This window comes from Takifugu rubripes, chromosome 10, assembly GCF_901000725.2.
Source record: "Takifugu rubripes chromosome 10, fTakRub1.2, whole genome shotgun sequence".
NCBI classification, from domain to species: domain Eukaryota; kingdom Metazoa; phylum Chordata; class Actinopteri; order Tetraodontiformes; family Tetraodontidae; genus Takifugu; species Takifugu rubripes.
In genome coordinates, this window is record NC_042294.1 from 380,926 (window position 1) to 396,750 (window position 15,825).

Genomic DNA, 15,825 nt, shown 5'->3' on the forward strand with positions numbered 1-15,825 from the left:
GAGTACCTTCTCTGGGTCAAGAAGGAGATCCTGCCCCAAGTGGAGGAGTTCAAGTACCTCGGGGTCTTGTTCATGAGTGACGAAAGAATGGAGCAGGAGATTGACAGGCGGTGGTGAAGTGGTGAAGAAAGAGCTGAGCCAAAAGGCGAAGCTCTCAATTTACCAGTCGATCTTCATTCCTACCCTCACCTATGGTCATGAGATTGGGGTAATGACTGAAAGAACAAGATCATGGGTACAAGCGGCTGAAATGAGCTTCTTCTGTAGGGTGGCTGGGCTCTCCCTTAGAGATAGGGTGAGAAGCTCTGCCATCTGGGAGGAGCTCGGAGTAGAGCCGCTGCTCCTCCGTGTTGAGAGGAGCCAGATGAGGTGGCTTGGGTATCTAGTCAAGATGCCCCCTGGATGCCTCCTTGGTGAGGTGTTCAGGGTATGTCCTTCTGGTAGGAGGCCCCCGGGAAAACCCAGGACACGTTGGAGAGACTATGTCTATCGACTGGTCTGGGAACGCCTGGGGATCCCCCCGGACGAGCTGGAAGAAGTAGCTGGGGAGAGGGAAGTCTGGGCCTCTCTGCTTAGGATGTTGCCCCCGTGACCCGACCCCGGATAAGTGGTAGAGGATGGATGGATGGATGGATGGATGGATGGATGGATGGATGATTATTGTTGTTGTTGGAGTTCTGGATTGTGTCTGTCTTTGTCCCTTTGTCAGTGCCAGGGTGTCTGTTCATCTTGTGAGGGTGTCTGTTTGTCGTGTGTTGGTATTCTGCGTTTTCTGGAGGGCCGCTCCTGTTTCCTATTTCCTGGAGGGCCACTCCTGCTCCCTGTTTCCTGGAGGGCCGCTCCTGCTCCCTTTTTCCTGGAGGGCCGCTCCTGCTCCCTGTGCCCTGGAGGTCTGTTCCCTGTGCCCTGGAGGGCCGCGTCTGTTCCCTGGGTGCTATGCAGTCCTGGAGGGCTGCCCGCGTGTTCCTTGTGTGCTCCCCCGCCCCTGTAAATAAAACCTGTTGACCATTTTACCACTGTGTCCTGGCCTGTGTTCGGGTCATGTTCAACCCCCGCTTCATAACAGTTTTTGTTATTATCATTATTATAACACCTTGTGAGTTTTGAATGATTGTCAGTGAATAGGCCTCCTGACTAGTTACTTTTGGATGCCTCACATTAATTATTAGTTCACTGATCGTCATGTTTGGATTGTGTATGAAAACTGAAACCATGTTAAGATTTAGCAAAGGTGGCCCCCTGCTGAGAGCCTCGCACTGAGGTTGGCATGAATTCATGTGACATTGGAACCACTGGCCAAACCAAAGCTGCCTAGAAAAACACCCACAAAGTGAAGACATTTGCTTTGGCTCGCCACTTTTCCCTCTGAATGCCAGACCATAGAGGTCACAGGGAAGGGGGGGCTACCTTCAAGACAGAAGGACCAGATAAGCAGGACCATTGCTGTTTATCTCTGCTCGCTCTGGTTTCCAAACAAGACACAAACATTTTGGAACTGGGAGAGGCCTGGGGCAGACTTTGGCTCAATTGATGGACTAAGTAAACTTTTTGGGTGCCTATAGCTCTTGGTTCAGGAAAGGGGGTTTCACAAAGGGTCCAGTTAAAGCTCATCACTTGGTTCACTGCACATCTATAGCAAATTTGTTGGGGTCAGAACAAACTAGATGGAATTTTAAAAATATATATAATGGTTGAATAATTCAAATTAACAGCAACACAGATACAAACCAAGAAACAGGCACTGGTTCTCTAAAAGTCCCAATTTGCTGATACATTTTCCAAAGAAGCTTGATTTATTTTACCAGCCACACATTAAAATATAGCAATGGGTATTACATTTACAACATCCTGTAACAGCTTATCTGAGTTTATCTATTCATTATCTCACTGGCCCTATTAATTCTCCATAAATTCTGGGTCTACCCGAGAAAAACACAAGAGAAGGAGTTGAGAAGCAAGTCTAGACACATATTTTTAAACAAAATAGGATGGTGTATTGTAGGTGTAACCCCTGCATTTGTGAATAATCTACCAAGCAGGTAGCTTCCAGACCGATGCGCGTCAAATTCCCCTCAATAAACGTATTGCTGTCGTGATTTTATACCGCTTTTCCACTGACTAAGAGCTAAAAACAACACCTTGTGGACATCAGTCCAGACGATCTTACTGCTTGTCCATTTGGTCAGTTTCTCCAATCTCAGTCATTAAGTGTGGATTTGTCATAGTGCACAGAGTTCAAAGTTCAACCTGGTTGAACTCTGATCAGAGGACACACTCAGGAAGTGTAAAAAAACAAATGCATGATTGTCTTGGTGTCTGGAAGCCCCTATATTTCTGCTGCGTACAACAAAATATGCCTGGTAACAGGAGAATCATGAGTGTTTTACTATTATTTATCTTAAAGGATTGTAGCACTGTTCAATCTTGTTAATGCAGACAAGGTTCTGGGATTTCTTTTGCGTTCATATCACTGTGCAGGGTTATCTGAAAGCATCTGCCTTGTGATTTTCCTAAATCCAGCTCCAGTCAGTCGGCACCATGGTCCTTGTGAAAGATGAGCTCACAATAGTAAAAAGAGTGAACTAAATTGTGGGCTGCAAACAACCAAACACAATTTTTAAAAGCTCAAAATACCATCTGTTTGTGTTTAAAATTAAGTCAGACATATTTTTTTCATCTCCCATTGAGTTCCTCTGTTTAAGCTAATTGGACCTGATGTTAAAATGATGACCTAATTCAATTAAGGTAAGCTTAGGTGAGTTTCTCTTATGGTTTTTTAACCACAGAGAAAGCTTTCTTCTTCCTCCATCCTCATTTTGATATCAAAAACACAAATGTACTGGTAAAGCATATCAACAGCAGCGATTTGAACTACAAGGTAATGATTTACAACATCCAGATTCATGGTTTCTGGTTCTGCTTTTGTCGTGGAAATAAAGACATGGATGGGTTTACATTCCGGCCCATAACGAATGAAGATAATCAAGTCTTTCACAGAATTTCTCAGCTTTAATCAGATATGTGTGCTGGGATGTGAGTTGGATTCGAGTAGTGGCAACTGATGGATCAGTCACTGACCCGTAAGTGTCTGTATTGCAGAGGTGGAGAGGGAGGGTAGGTTAAGAACCTCATGTGCTGGATCACCGGCTAATAAGTATCCGGTCTTTTTGTAAGGGATCAGGGCTTTTCTGTACAGGGAGCTGATAATGACTGTCATTTGCAAAGCAGTCCAGACATAAACACATTTTATTTCTAAAATTCACCAATTGGAGATGTCCTGTCTGTGTTAACTGTCCACATGTTCTGTTCCTGTGATGGCTATATTACTTACTGATCTGTCCTGATTTCTCCTATTTTCAATCTCTGCCTATAGCATTGCCATAAAAATGTCAAGAAGTGCTTCAGTGAGAGTGTTATTATCAATTACCTGATGTAAAGCCACTCCCAGACTTATTTTACATGTTCTGAGGCAACACACTCGCCGTGTATAACTATGTCACTCACCCAACACTCTACTACAAAAAATAGATACATTTAGAGATGGGAAATGGTGGTTCTTCTGTAAAAATACACACCAGAACATTTTCCTCTGCATTTGGAATGGCCCCAGAATAAACACAAAATGAAGTGGGAGTTGTAAAACATCTGTAGATACACAGTTGGCCCAAAGTATTTAGTCTGTGATCTAATTTATGTGATTGAGGTACAGCAGATTAACATCTCTTCATGTTTGGTAAAATGGACAAGAGTAAAAGTGTTTTATGTCGTCAGTGATGGAGCTCAGATGAGCATCTCTTCAACTGTTTTTCTTTAAAGCTGAAACTTACTGTAAATCATAATAAAAGTGGGCTCTCACACGGTTCAGCCTGAGATGGAAACGATTCCAAATATGAGAAATTCCCAAACTCCACTATGGAGCCATAAATATACTCATGTGGGATCAATGATTTGGGCTGTGCTATTGCTGCTGCTGTGAATGGATGGATGGAAGACTTTATTGCAGGTAAAGGTGATAAAACTGTCCGGAATCACAAAAGTTGAATGAATTTGAAAGAATAATAATTATAAATCATTCTCTTGTCATAAATGCCTCTAAAGTCAACAAAACAAAAAAAACCTGACACAATATCACAATAGGTCTCCTTTTAAAAACTAATGAGAGGAGTAATATGAGCCACAAATGCCAAAATAATATGTACCGTATTTTCACGACCATAAGGCGCACTGTATTAAAAGGCGCAGTCTCAGTTATGGGTGCTATTTCTTTATTTAAAACATACATAAGGCGCACCGTATTATTAGGCGCATGCTGAAACATACAGTAAAAAATGACAACGGAAGTAAAACAGTGAGTTTCGACACATTTATTGAAAAAAATATTCATTCTTCCGCCACAAAACCTTGAAAGTTTTCATCTTCTGTATCTGAATTAAACAGCTGCACTATTTCAATGTCCAACATCCCGAACTCCTCTTCTTCATCATCTGAATCAGACTCACTGACCGGTTCCAGTTCGGCGTTGATTTTGTGAAAGCTCTTACAATACATGAAGACGGTATCATAGCCCATGTGTCTACGATCCACCCGCATATGGTGGCATAACTTGCCCGCCGTTGCCTCATAGTCTTTGTGAAGGAGTGTTCGCCTTCCGTCATCCAGCGCTCTGTCGGTTTCCGTGGCAGCCGAGAACCACGGTGAACGACGACTTTTCGTGCCCCGCTGTGCGTATCGCCACCGTGCCGGTCCGTTTTTTTCCACTTTGTGGGTCAAAGGGATGTTAAAAGTCAGAGGGATCTCATCCATGTTGGTGATGTGGCTGGGTGCGGTTATCTTGTCGCAGCAGTAGGTGCGGAAGATGGCCACCCTCTCCTGGTAATCCGCGGGCAGCCGCTACGCAACAGTTGTACTTGCGCGTATGGAGAGATGCCACCTCTTCATAAAGCAAAAACACTAAGATTGCTCGATTGCCATTTTCAGCCGCATATTCGATGGCCTGCAGTTTAAAGTAAGCCTCATTCATACGCGTCTCACTTGACCGGCGCCATTTTAGGGGGTCCTTACGTGTAGTTGTGCCACTAATCGATTGGCGGAGCGTTTACTGTAGTGCACCCACCAAAGGCGCACAGCAGATTTTGGAACTCAGTCCACACACAAGGCGCTCCATATTATAAGGCGCACCGTCGATTTTTGAGAAAATGTCAGTGTTTTAGGTGCGCCTTATAGTCGTGAAAATACGGTACTCTAAATGGATCCTCAGTGGGACTGGTCATAATCAAGAAATTAGAAATCAACCAGTTGCCACAGGGGCTATATTTTCAAGCTATGTCCCCAGAGAGTTCAGAACTGAAGAAGCCTTCTGGATAGAAGGCGAAACGTCTGAACAGAGAAGAATGACGGTCCAGATGACCGAGAAAACTACCTTGGATAACGATGACCTGGAAGACTGAGAATCTACACAGACATCCTGATCATCATGTGATGTGAGTGAACGACTGTGAAACTTACCGGGGAGGAGTAGCAAGACAGTTTTGGAAATGGCTGGCAACTGGTGTCTGCAGCCTCCTCCTGTGTTCAGTGGTGCTTTTTCCAGTTTGACAAAGATTACCTTTTCTCTGACCCTTTTTTAATATCATAGTTCAAATGAGTAAACCAGCATTTAGTAAAACAGCACGCCCTATACACTCTGGGTATTCTGCTTTCTGCTGTAGCAGTGCAATCAGTATACAAGCCTGGGGAGAGTCCAGCTCATCAAAAGATATTAGAGTACTACCTATATTCTGATAGTGGCTGTAGCATCCTACACACACTGATAAATGTGAGAGACACAAAGACTTCCCTGCATTACGTCCCAGGACCTGAATTAGCAGTGAGCACTGAGCTTCCTGCTAGAGCTTCGAACTCGAAAGGTGGCATTCACAACTAGCACAGTGTGCTAGATGTGAACGCTAACAGTGTCCTGCTAACTATTACACTGCAACAGTGCAAAGCTGGTAATGCAGATTCCGAATGGGTCCCAAGTCCCAGTGCCATAACTATGGTAATATCTTAATACACCTCAATTATTTAGTTAAGCAAAGTGTCCTGGTGCAGCTGACTCCATTCCCCCCATTCTTGACCTGAGTGTGGCCTTTGACACAATCTCATACACTGTTCTTCTCAATAGACACTCCTCCATTGGCATCACTCAAAATTCCCTTAACTGGTTCCACTCCTGTCGCTTATACAGCTCAAATCTTTCAGTTCCCAACTGGGCTTCATCCTGGGGCCCCTTCTTTACATCATTTACCTTCTCCCCCTAGTTAACATCTTCCAGAATTTCAATGTCCATTTCCACTGCTCAAACTTGGTGCAGATCACACCAAGCTCTACCGTTCTAGCAACTCCATTAACATATTCCTCTCTTATCTCCTGGTTTTCAATGATAAGATGTTAATTCACCTCTAACTTCCTAAATATAAATATAAACAAAACCAAAGCTCTCCTCATTGGCACCAAATCTACACTATAGAAAGTAGACAGTTTCTCCCCCAACACTGACAGCTCCTCCATTTCCCCCTCCCCTGGGTCGTGTTCATCCTTGATAGTTCACTGTCATTCCCATCCCACAATAACAGCGTCAGCCGGAATGCAATCTTCCAACTATGAGACATCAACCAAATCCACCCCTTCTTTTGTGCCCTATTTTCTGTTGATTTCAATTGATGTATATTTACTTGTAAATAAACCTTATTATTATAATAATAATTGGTCAGACTATCTCAGTGAGCCCCAGTACTGCGCTCCTACCTTGCATCTCCACACCGTCCCCAATCAAATTGACACCATTGTGTGTGTCGTTATCAGACAAACAGCGGGCTATAAATGTGTGCACGAGCCATTATAGCTGCATATTCTGGCTCCTTTAGCAACATGCAACACTGTTTATATATTTACAGAGGGTGACTATTAGTCTCAAGAAGGCTGATTTCATCCTATAAACATTCCCAACATTATTATTTTTCTTTTGGGGCAGATTTATATCTAAATGTTAACAACACACTGGGGTAAATGTTTAGATGGGATGGGATTGGGGGTTTATACAAGGATGTGCACAAAAGTTGTAGTTTTATGCAGTAGAAGGAAATGAATTGGATAAATATTTAGATCATCATTCCAGTGGATGTTGGGGGATGATTTGTCTTTATAGTTGTGCTGATTTGTCAATCTTAATGCTTCTTTTGGAAATCTGAAAGTGATCTAATAATAATTAAGCATGTTTTCTCAGGTTTATGTATCAAATGCACCACAGACTGTAAATAAAGGGCATAAAATCTCAAACTCAGTAAAGGAATAAAATGAGTTTATAATAAAATACGTTCTATTGTTGATTGGACAGACAGCCACGCTGTCAGTGTCACACCTCACAGTCAAATCTATAGCTTCTCTTTGATATGAATGCTGCCATAATATAACATTGAGGTCAGGTTTGAATAGCTGACCATTGTCTTGAAAGAAATTAGAAGATGGAAATTTGTGGCAAATCCATTTTCAACCCCCCCCCATCCAGCAATCAGAAAGGAAATTTGGTTGGAAAATGTTCAGCCCAGATTATGTGTTGGATACAGATTCTTCTCCCAACAATCATTTGACTTCCCTGGTCATTTTAAAGTCTCCTGATTTTCACATTTTCTGTGGATAATGATACACATGTAGGTTCAGGAGCAGGACCACAGTAGCCACAGACAGACACCAAATTCAATATCAACTAAACATCCTCGCACATAAAGGGAATGTTCCCTATTAAATAATTATCCTGCATCTGGCCTAGAGTCGACGCAGAGGTCTTCAGACCATGGGGTGCTCTGTGCTGACCTCTATTAAAGTGTCTCTTTCTTCCTCTTTACCAGTTAAAATAATGCAAAGCAGGATCAACGTCCAGTCCTGTAGGGTTTATGACATGTTCTCCACAGACAACTTAAAAATTTTATTTGGCTTTTAGCAGATGACTGAAGCAAATAACTGAATCTGAAACATGCCAACACAAAAAACAAATAAATCTTTAAAGACTTTAAACTTACAGTGCAGACATGCAGGAGTACAAGTCTGTGACTCAAGTGGTTTTTCCCAGTACGCTGCTGTATATCTGTATATCCATCTGTTGGCTTTCTTCCCGTCTAGCTGCGCAATGAGATAAAATGTTAAGATTAAGTTAATCAGAAGTAGATTGATCAAGCTACAACATGTTGAATTAACTACTTTGAAACATACAGTAAGTGGCCACTCATCACACTGGGAAGTTCAACCTGGCACTTTGGAACAACAAAGTATTCAAAATACTTTTCCGAAAGGCAGTGAGACCTCCAAGTGCATGTGTTTCATTGGGGGAACAGCAGAGTCAGTGGCAAATTGTTAGGACGAGGTGGGAAGAAAGCCAAGAAAAACATACGTGGATTTAGGCAGACCTGTTTCTACCCTGGGAGGTGTGCATCCATTATTGCAGCCAGGTGTTAAAAGGTTCCATGTGTGTTTACACTTCATATATTGTGGCACATACTGCTCACATATGAAGGGGCATGAAACCTCTCCTGACTACATCATTGTGTGAGTAACAGTAGAGGAATACAGAGGCAGGCTCCAAACCTATTTAAAACAGCATTTTGTTAACCTGACTTCAGGTATGTCGCCTGCATTGAGGGAGGGCGACATTTAAAGATTTTTAAAATCTGTGTAGAAGTGTGGAAATGTACCAACATGCACAGGTAAAAACCTACTGGAGATCATAAAACTCCACCAGCCAATCCAGGTGAAGCTCACCCTTTTTGTTGCCGCCTAACAAATTAGGGGCCTTTTGACGCCAGCCAGCTAGCCACCTCATTAAATTTACATGTGACAGCTCGGTACTGGCTCAGAACATCAGCCAGCAGTTCACCGTGTCTCCTATCTTATTCATATGATGAGATAAAAACAAACGTGGTGAGTTTCTCACTTTGCACAGGGTCATCTGACACCCATGGATGAGACAGTAAAGTGGAATCAGGCTAAAGAAAACAGCAGTCACATCAGGCAGCCTCAGCAGAGGACATTGTTATTACTACAAGGGTAATAGTCCTGAGGGACATCCTGAGTCTCACTAATGCACGTCGCTGCTAAGTGGTTTAGTGCTAATAGTGTTTTCCTGTATTTCGAATGGGAAGAAACAAGGGTCAGCGCACAACAGACACAAAGTCTTCAGTGGTCCGGACTTTCAAACCACTTCCGGCACGTCTTTGAGTTACCCTGGTGACCAGGGAAAAACCACAGGGTGTCAACTTTTAAACCCTTTTAAACCCTCGTTTTGTGTGACGCACAGTCCATAATACATGATTACAATGACATTTAGACTTTGAAATGTAAATATTCAGCAGGAGTTTAGAGGTTCTTGATAAATGAGGCCGACAGAAAGTTAACCTCTGTCTCCAAACTAGCCGTTAGAATTAAGATCTGACGGTTTTACTTTTCATCGTTTGCATACACATTGAATTGAATTGGAAATTAGTGGAGCTGAACAACTGAAAGCACAGAAAATCAGTTATTGTTCATGTAGCTACCAGGCTGACCTTAAAAACACCTTTTTTCCTAAAAAAAAACAACAAAAAAACGTTTTTTCCTGCAAACTTGACCTCTTATTATAAAATAAATAATACTTTTAATTTTGAAAGTAAAATTGAAAAATTAAGAAAATACATGTAAAATGGTAGGAACACTATTTTGGCCATTTCCTAAATATGTAAAAATACATGAATTCCTTTCCCTTTGCCCATAATATGAATATTTTTTGAAAACTTGTCACACATGAGTAAATAACTTTTAATCAAATACTGTTGGGCAACCTTTGATGAATCAGTTTTAATCCTTAATTGGCCATCATATTTAAGTAGTGCTCCCAAATATTTCAATGCTTAAAAACATATATATATATATGTATATATATATATATGTGTGTGTGTGTATATATATATATATATGTATGTGTGTATATATATATATATGTGTGTGTATATATATATATATATATATATAACACTAGTCAGTATTTGTTACTAAGGTTTTCTCTGCTGGTTTTGGTCCTTTCACAGGTTTCACTGCCAGTAAAAATAAGAAAGACTTCTGAACTGCTGGCTTACAGTAGAATAGTGTAAACTCTTGTGGCTGACACCCAACTGAACACAGGAGGGAGTGTTTTCACTGACATCCAGGAAGGCAGAGTGCTTACTGACCTTCGAATGAAGAGAAAATAGCCCTAAATCCAAGATGAAGCTCGCCAGTAAGAGGGAGGAAAAAGTTATCTGAAGCTCAAAATTCAACCCTGGAGAGGGTTCAAGAACGTCTGACACATGTTGCAGCACCACTGTAAAAATCACTTTAATGGAAGTTTTCTTTCACACACAATCATGCAGAGAGATGTTGGACATTCGCCACATAACAAGACACACATCAGTCAGTTTCATTTGGCAAAAATATATATATTCTTTATCTTTACAATAAGCTCCAATGAGGAAATGTACACAGGAGTGTGCACACTCACAGTCAAACACTGTTTTTTTTAACTCCTCACACAAGTTCTTTTCGTACCCTGGTGTCAGTGTAAAATCCTTGTTTTAAGCAACAACATCTATCTCTCTTTTTATTACATTTTAGTTTAGTTTTTTTTTTTTTTAAATGTGCAAATATGACAGATTTGGAATCCTTCAGCTCTCTGTTGAAGTCGAGGATCCTCATGGGGGAAGTGGCCGAGCTCTCGCTCTGCCTCAGTCCTGCCCTCTCCAGCTTCGCTTTTCATTTTCAAGTAAAGTGCTCCCCTAGCAAAGCCCATGCGGCATGAGCCCAGCTGAACTTTATCACCACTAGCTTAAAAAAAATGGACAAAAACCCCCAAAAGTCCAATAATTAAACTAGGGAATGTCTTCAAGGGCCAGTGGTGAAGAGGCAGTTGGGACTGCGCGAATGTGGCAGTCACATAGTTCCGGTACACCAATCATACAAACTCCAGCTTGCCGTGGCCACTATACATGCCCCAGTGCACCAGAGACAGGATCTTGTCACTGCCCAGGTCCACCTGCCTCATCTTGTCACAAGTCAAACAACAGTTCTCATGGCCCGTAACGGGCACCATGCACTCCAGATCCAGCTTGGCCACGTGGCCTTTTTTGGTGTGATGGCCGTGGAAGCTGTAATGGAGGCGCGACAGCATCTGCTGCCGCTGGTCCTGCAGCCGTTTGTTTTCGCTGCGCAGCATTCGTAATGCCAGCATGATGAGGAGCACCAGGATGAGGCCTCCAGCGATGGGCACGGCGATCACTGCTGCCCGGAACCACACCTCCTTGGCTGAGGCCAGCTCCTGAACCCGGGTCACCAGGTTCCTGTTGCTGCTCTCTGGTTGGTACCGGCTGTGATCTGCACACACACGCACACGCACACGCACACGCATGCGCACGCGCACGCACACACACACACACACACACACACACACACACACACACACACACACAAACACACAACCTTGGATTTGAGTACAAAAACTTTAAACAATGGTAACATTGGTGGCATTACATGTTACTACTCACACCATTTGAGACAAAGACCCAGGCAGCATCTCATAAAACGACCATTTTAAGACATATAAGACAAATTATTATACATGTTGCAGTTTAACCTATGAAATCAGGTCCCACTGCATTACCATAACATCCAAACATTAACGAAACACATTTTGGGAGCAGCATTAACACACAACACCGATGGCTTTTGAAAATGCTTCAATAAAAGAATAAACAGATGACAGTGGTCCCATTTTACTGCACTGCCCATGTTGGTTTTAACACACGTGCTCATTAAATTAACCCAATTTGATTTCTTTAAAGAAATCCACATGAACTCTGGTGAAAGTCCATTTGTAGCTTAATGGGGACCTTTCACAAAGTTGCTCCTGCTCCAGAGTCATTCCACTAACCACAGAGGGAGCGAAGGTAAAAACAGAGGAAGTGAGAGAAGGCAGCGAGGGCAAAAACAAATGAGTCACCTCCCCAAACTCAGAGCCAGAAATTAATTTGAGCTAATAAACTACTGACTACTCAAATAAAGGTCACAACTAAGAAGAGCATGAAGACAGCTCACCTTTGTCTCCTATCTACTTTTCTGTCTTTTTATGGGTGCATGAGCTGATATTTGTGTCCAAAATACAGATATGTTTGGGAATATTTGTTCTGTGAGGCATTCCTACACTGAGGAAACTAGGCAGTGCACGGAACAACAGAAAATATATGATCTCTTCACAAGTGCGTCAGGTAAACGAACTAATTGCCGACTTCCAGGCTGAAAGCTGGAGCAAATTAATAGTCAAAAGGAAGTGGTGTGAGAGAATGTAAAAATGAAGGGGGAGCAGTGGTGAGCTCAATGTCCATAAACAGCAAAGCAGCATACTGTTTCTTGGAGGGGAAAGAGGAAAATACTGCGTTTCCTGAGGAGGAATCATAACCTCCAACACCGTGGGGCCAGTCATTAGCAAAACAGAATTTTTAGATTTCACTTTCACAGATGCATCCACATTTTGATACCCAGTAACTGCGCTTCTTCCTCATACCTGCAGATTCCCTGGTGTGTGTCAGGTCATGGAGGCCTTTGTAGTTGCACATGTCTTCATGGCAGCACTCCAGCGTGGCAGCCAAGGCTCCAACGTAGGTGTCGGCCCTCCTTGAACTGCTGCTGCAGACATCCGCCGCATTGGCAATGGGATCCAAACACCCATGCGTCAGAGGCGAGTTTGCATTGAGCGGGTCCAGGACTTTCGTGAAGCAGGCATTCAATTCAGATTTACACATGTATCCAGTGGCTACACAGTGAGGGGCATCACAGTAACACCTTATTTCTCCTGGAAACACAGAGAAGTCAAACCATGTTAACCACATTAATCTAGGATTAAATAAATGTGAACTAACACCACAGGATCCTTGACACTAAAACCACAAACCGGCCCCAAAATCTCTAAAAGTGGAATACAAAAACTCATATCTAAATAAAACAGAGTGAACTAGTGTTCCCATGGGAGTTGGGCTGACAATGATTAATTCAATAATTTGTGGCATCCAGCAGCTCCTTTTTAATAATTAGATCTTGTCCACACTGTAAATTCCAAAGACCTCAAGGGAAGAGTCCAGCTTCTCATCAAATACAGCTTCACTGAAAGGGTTCGCATGCAGATGCATTGTCACACAGGAAGTGTACAGCATATAATTAGTGGTTAGTCTGCCAAGTTAATTTCTATCAACCGAATAGGAAACTTGTAAAGGGGGGGGTGGGGTCGGGTACAGGGATGTGATGCCGCTGGCCTGTTTGCATGCACAGCTTTGCTTGTGGTCGGGACCTCCTTCAGGTGGAGGGACACGGTGCAGTAGGGTCAAAGCAACAGGACTTCCAACAAGCCTATGGTAGAAGGAGACTGCTTTTTACACTCCCACTTGTCTCAAGAAAGTGTTGAAAACATAACTCTATACCTGTTTTGACAAAGCGAAGCCAGGACCTAATAATTACTTGGAACTTGGCTCCAGCTGCATCCATACAAACAACATATCTAAATGCTGTTCTAACTGTTGGACTTCTTCAATAGTTCCATTCCCTGTGGAATGGCTATAAAGTCAATTTTTTTTAGAATACCTATGAAACTACAGTGAGAAATCACGCTTTGCTTCACCTGAGACATAAGTGTGTGTGTGTGTGTGTGTGTGTGGGGGGGGGGGGGGGGGGGGGGGGGGGGGTGGAGGCGCAGAAACAGTCTTGGTGCCTCTTAGTCCACCAACATGCAGTGCAGAAGCACATTCATCAGATCAGTGTTTTTCCTGTGAATGATTAGAGCAGCAGGGCCCAGGCAGGTCATTTGGAGAATATTTCATTAGAAAGGAGGGCCCCTTTGTGGGATTGGAGGGAGGCGAAGGGGTGAGAAGAGGGGAGACCAGCTGAGAACTGGGGTTTTGAAGCCTTGTTGGTTTTCATTTTGTAAAATTTTATGTAAAACAATAATTGTGCTTTACGTCATTTAATTCCTTCCTATTGTGTTAACTGAAGAATCTGAATAATAGGCGTAGAAAACAGGTCACCCTGGAGTAATATTGATTTTAAAAACGCTTAAAGCAGACAGGACAGGCTTATTTAACCTCCACAAAAGTTTGAATTCATCGAAATTGCTGTTGTCTGGCAACAGATAGTTGAAGGTAATGATTCTTAGATCTGTTGAAAGATTTTTTTTGTCACCCCGTTTGGAAAGTTGCTCAGAAGACGCTAACAAACACGAGGTAGTGGGAGACCAAATTCTGGATACCTTTAGTGAGAAGAACAGCCAGGGCACAAAGTTCCAGTTGTAGCCAAATGGAAATGAAACTCGCCTGGCGATCCATTTACACTCAGCTGCGACAAAAAAAGAAAAAAAAAACTTTCTTGTATATCCAGTAGGAGAGGTAGCAGAGTCCACTGGACGGCAGAAAATTACATGGAGCTATGGAGAGAGAAAAGAAGCATTCTGGTGCCCAAATACGACTGATCAGAGTTCGGCCAGAGAAGCGGGGACAAATAACTCCAAAGTGTTCCTCTCCCGCATGGAGACACAAAAACTAAAGAATTTAAGAGGGGGGAGGGGGGGACAAGTTTAACACCGTTCCGACATTTTGATGGCTCGAAAAGCGCAGCCCGTTTCTTCATATCAAAGAAACATAAACAAAGAGAAATAGATCCCGGGATGACTGCAAAAAAAAACCCCGATTAATTATGCTCATATGTAAAGACGGCTTTCCTCTGTCCTTTAGTGGCACCGGTCGCGGTTAAGAGTCAGTTTAGCTTCACTGGAGAGGTGTGTACAGACAACAAACTGCGCTGAGTCCGCGTCGCCTGCAAACGCACCAGATTTTACAGAAGAAATAGCTGTGGTTCGACTCGACTCCGCCCCGTCGAATCTGATTGGTCAGAGAACATACGGGCAACGTCACACGGAAGATCACTGTTTCCGGTGATCCCTTTCAAAACAAAGGTAGAGAATTTTGTGTGATTTGTTTAATTTCCACAAGACGTCACGCATATCTGTGCCTAAGAAATCGATTTTACAAAGTCAGTATGGTTGTTTAATATTAGTAAAACTTCAACGTGCAATCTAGCAAAAGATACAAGGCGAGTTATGCTGCAAAAATAGAAGCGTGACAATGACGAGGAAAATAACTAAAAAAATGTTTAGTATTGAGAAAATGATCAATTTAAGGAACAAGCGATTATGTTGACGGAATAAATCACGTTGTCCATGGGAATCCCTTCGAACATTTTATATCAAACAACAAATTACTAGTACGTTAATTCCTTTCTTGTAATTCAGATTTGAATAAACATATCTTCCACAATTCCTTCTTTATTGTAATCATAACAGTGTCGGCGAATAGTATTTCTTAATAATAGAGATTAAAACAATAATTTAAGGTGTAGAGCTAAATCCAGGTTGCAGTGGTCATACCAGATTCCAGCAGCAGAACAGCAGCAGCTACCTGCGGTGTCCTCTCTGTAGCCACGGTGACGCCGCAGTGAACCGCTTCCCTTCGGGCTACCGCACTGCTGCTGCTGGGACAGAGAAATTAGCAATCCGAAAAGGCTCATGGCGCCACCAAAACGACACACGAGCGCGTGATCCTCATCAGCAACTTTTTCATGTCTGTTTCTTAGTCTTTTAAAGTCTAAATTCTAATTGAGGTAACTCATGTTTGGAAATGTAAAATGGTAATAAATACGATAGAATACGGTTGCAATTGACCTAACATATAGTTTACAGTGAATTGATTG

The 15,825-nt window shown here is 42.5% G+C and overlaps 1 protein-coding gene across 2 annotated transcripts; it reads right to left on the minus strand.

Moving 5' to 3' along the window:
* Nucleotides 1-10,355: 10,355 nt before the first annotated feature.
* On the minus strand, nucleotides 10,356-15,825 carry bambia (BMP and activin membrane-bound inhibitor (Xenopus laevis) homolog a). Of its 2 annotated transcripts, none has more exons than XM_029843218.1 (3): nucleotides 15,503-15,825; nucleotides 12,599-12,886; nucleotides 10,356-11,412 (listed from the first exon to the last, which is right to left on the minus strand). In XM_029843218.1, exons 2-3 carry the CDS (start codon nucleotides 12,834-12,836, stop codon nucleotides 10,994-10,996), a joined length of 657 nt encoding a protein of 218 aa, XP_029699078.1. In that variant the 5' UTR covers nucleotides 12,837-12,886; nucleotides 15,503-15,825; the 3' UTR covers nucleotides 10,356-10,993. The 2 variants fall into 2 exon arrangements, with proteins under 2 accessions (XP_029699078.1, XP_003977136.2); XM_003977087.3 differs by lacking the exon at nucleotides 15,503-15,825 and adding an exon at nucleotides 14,330-14,924.

Excerpts from the sequence above, each read along its gene's own strand:
- bambia (XM_003977087.3), bottom strand. The coding sequence starts at position 14,405 with ATGGATCGCCAGGCGAGTTTCATTTCCATTTGGCTACAACTGGAACTT. Across the intron at positions 12,887-14,329 it reads GGCTGTTCTTCTCACTAAAG|GAGAAATAAGGTGTTACTGT; the intron begins GTATCCAGAATT and ends CTGTGTTTCCAG. Across the intron at positions 11,413-12,598 it reads ACACACCAGGGAATCTGCAG|ATCACAGCCGGTACCAACCA; the intron begins GTATGAGGAAGA and ends GTGTGTGTGCAG.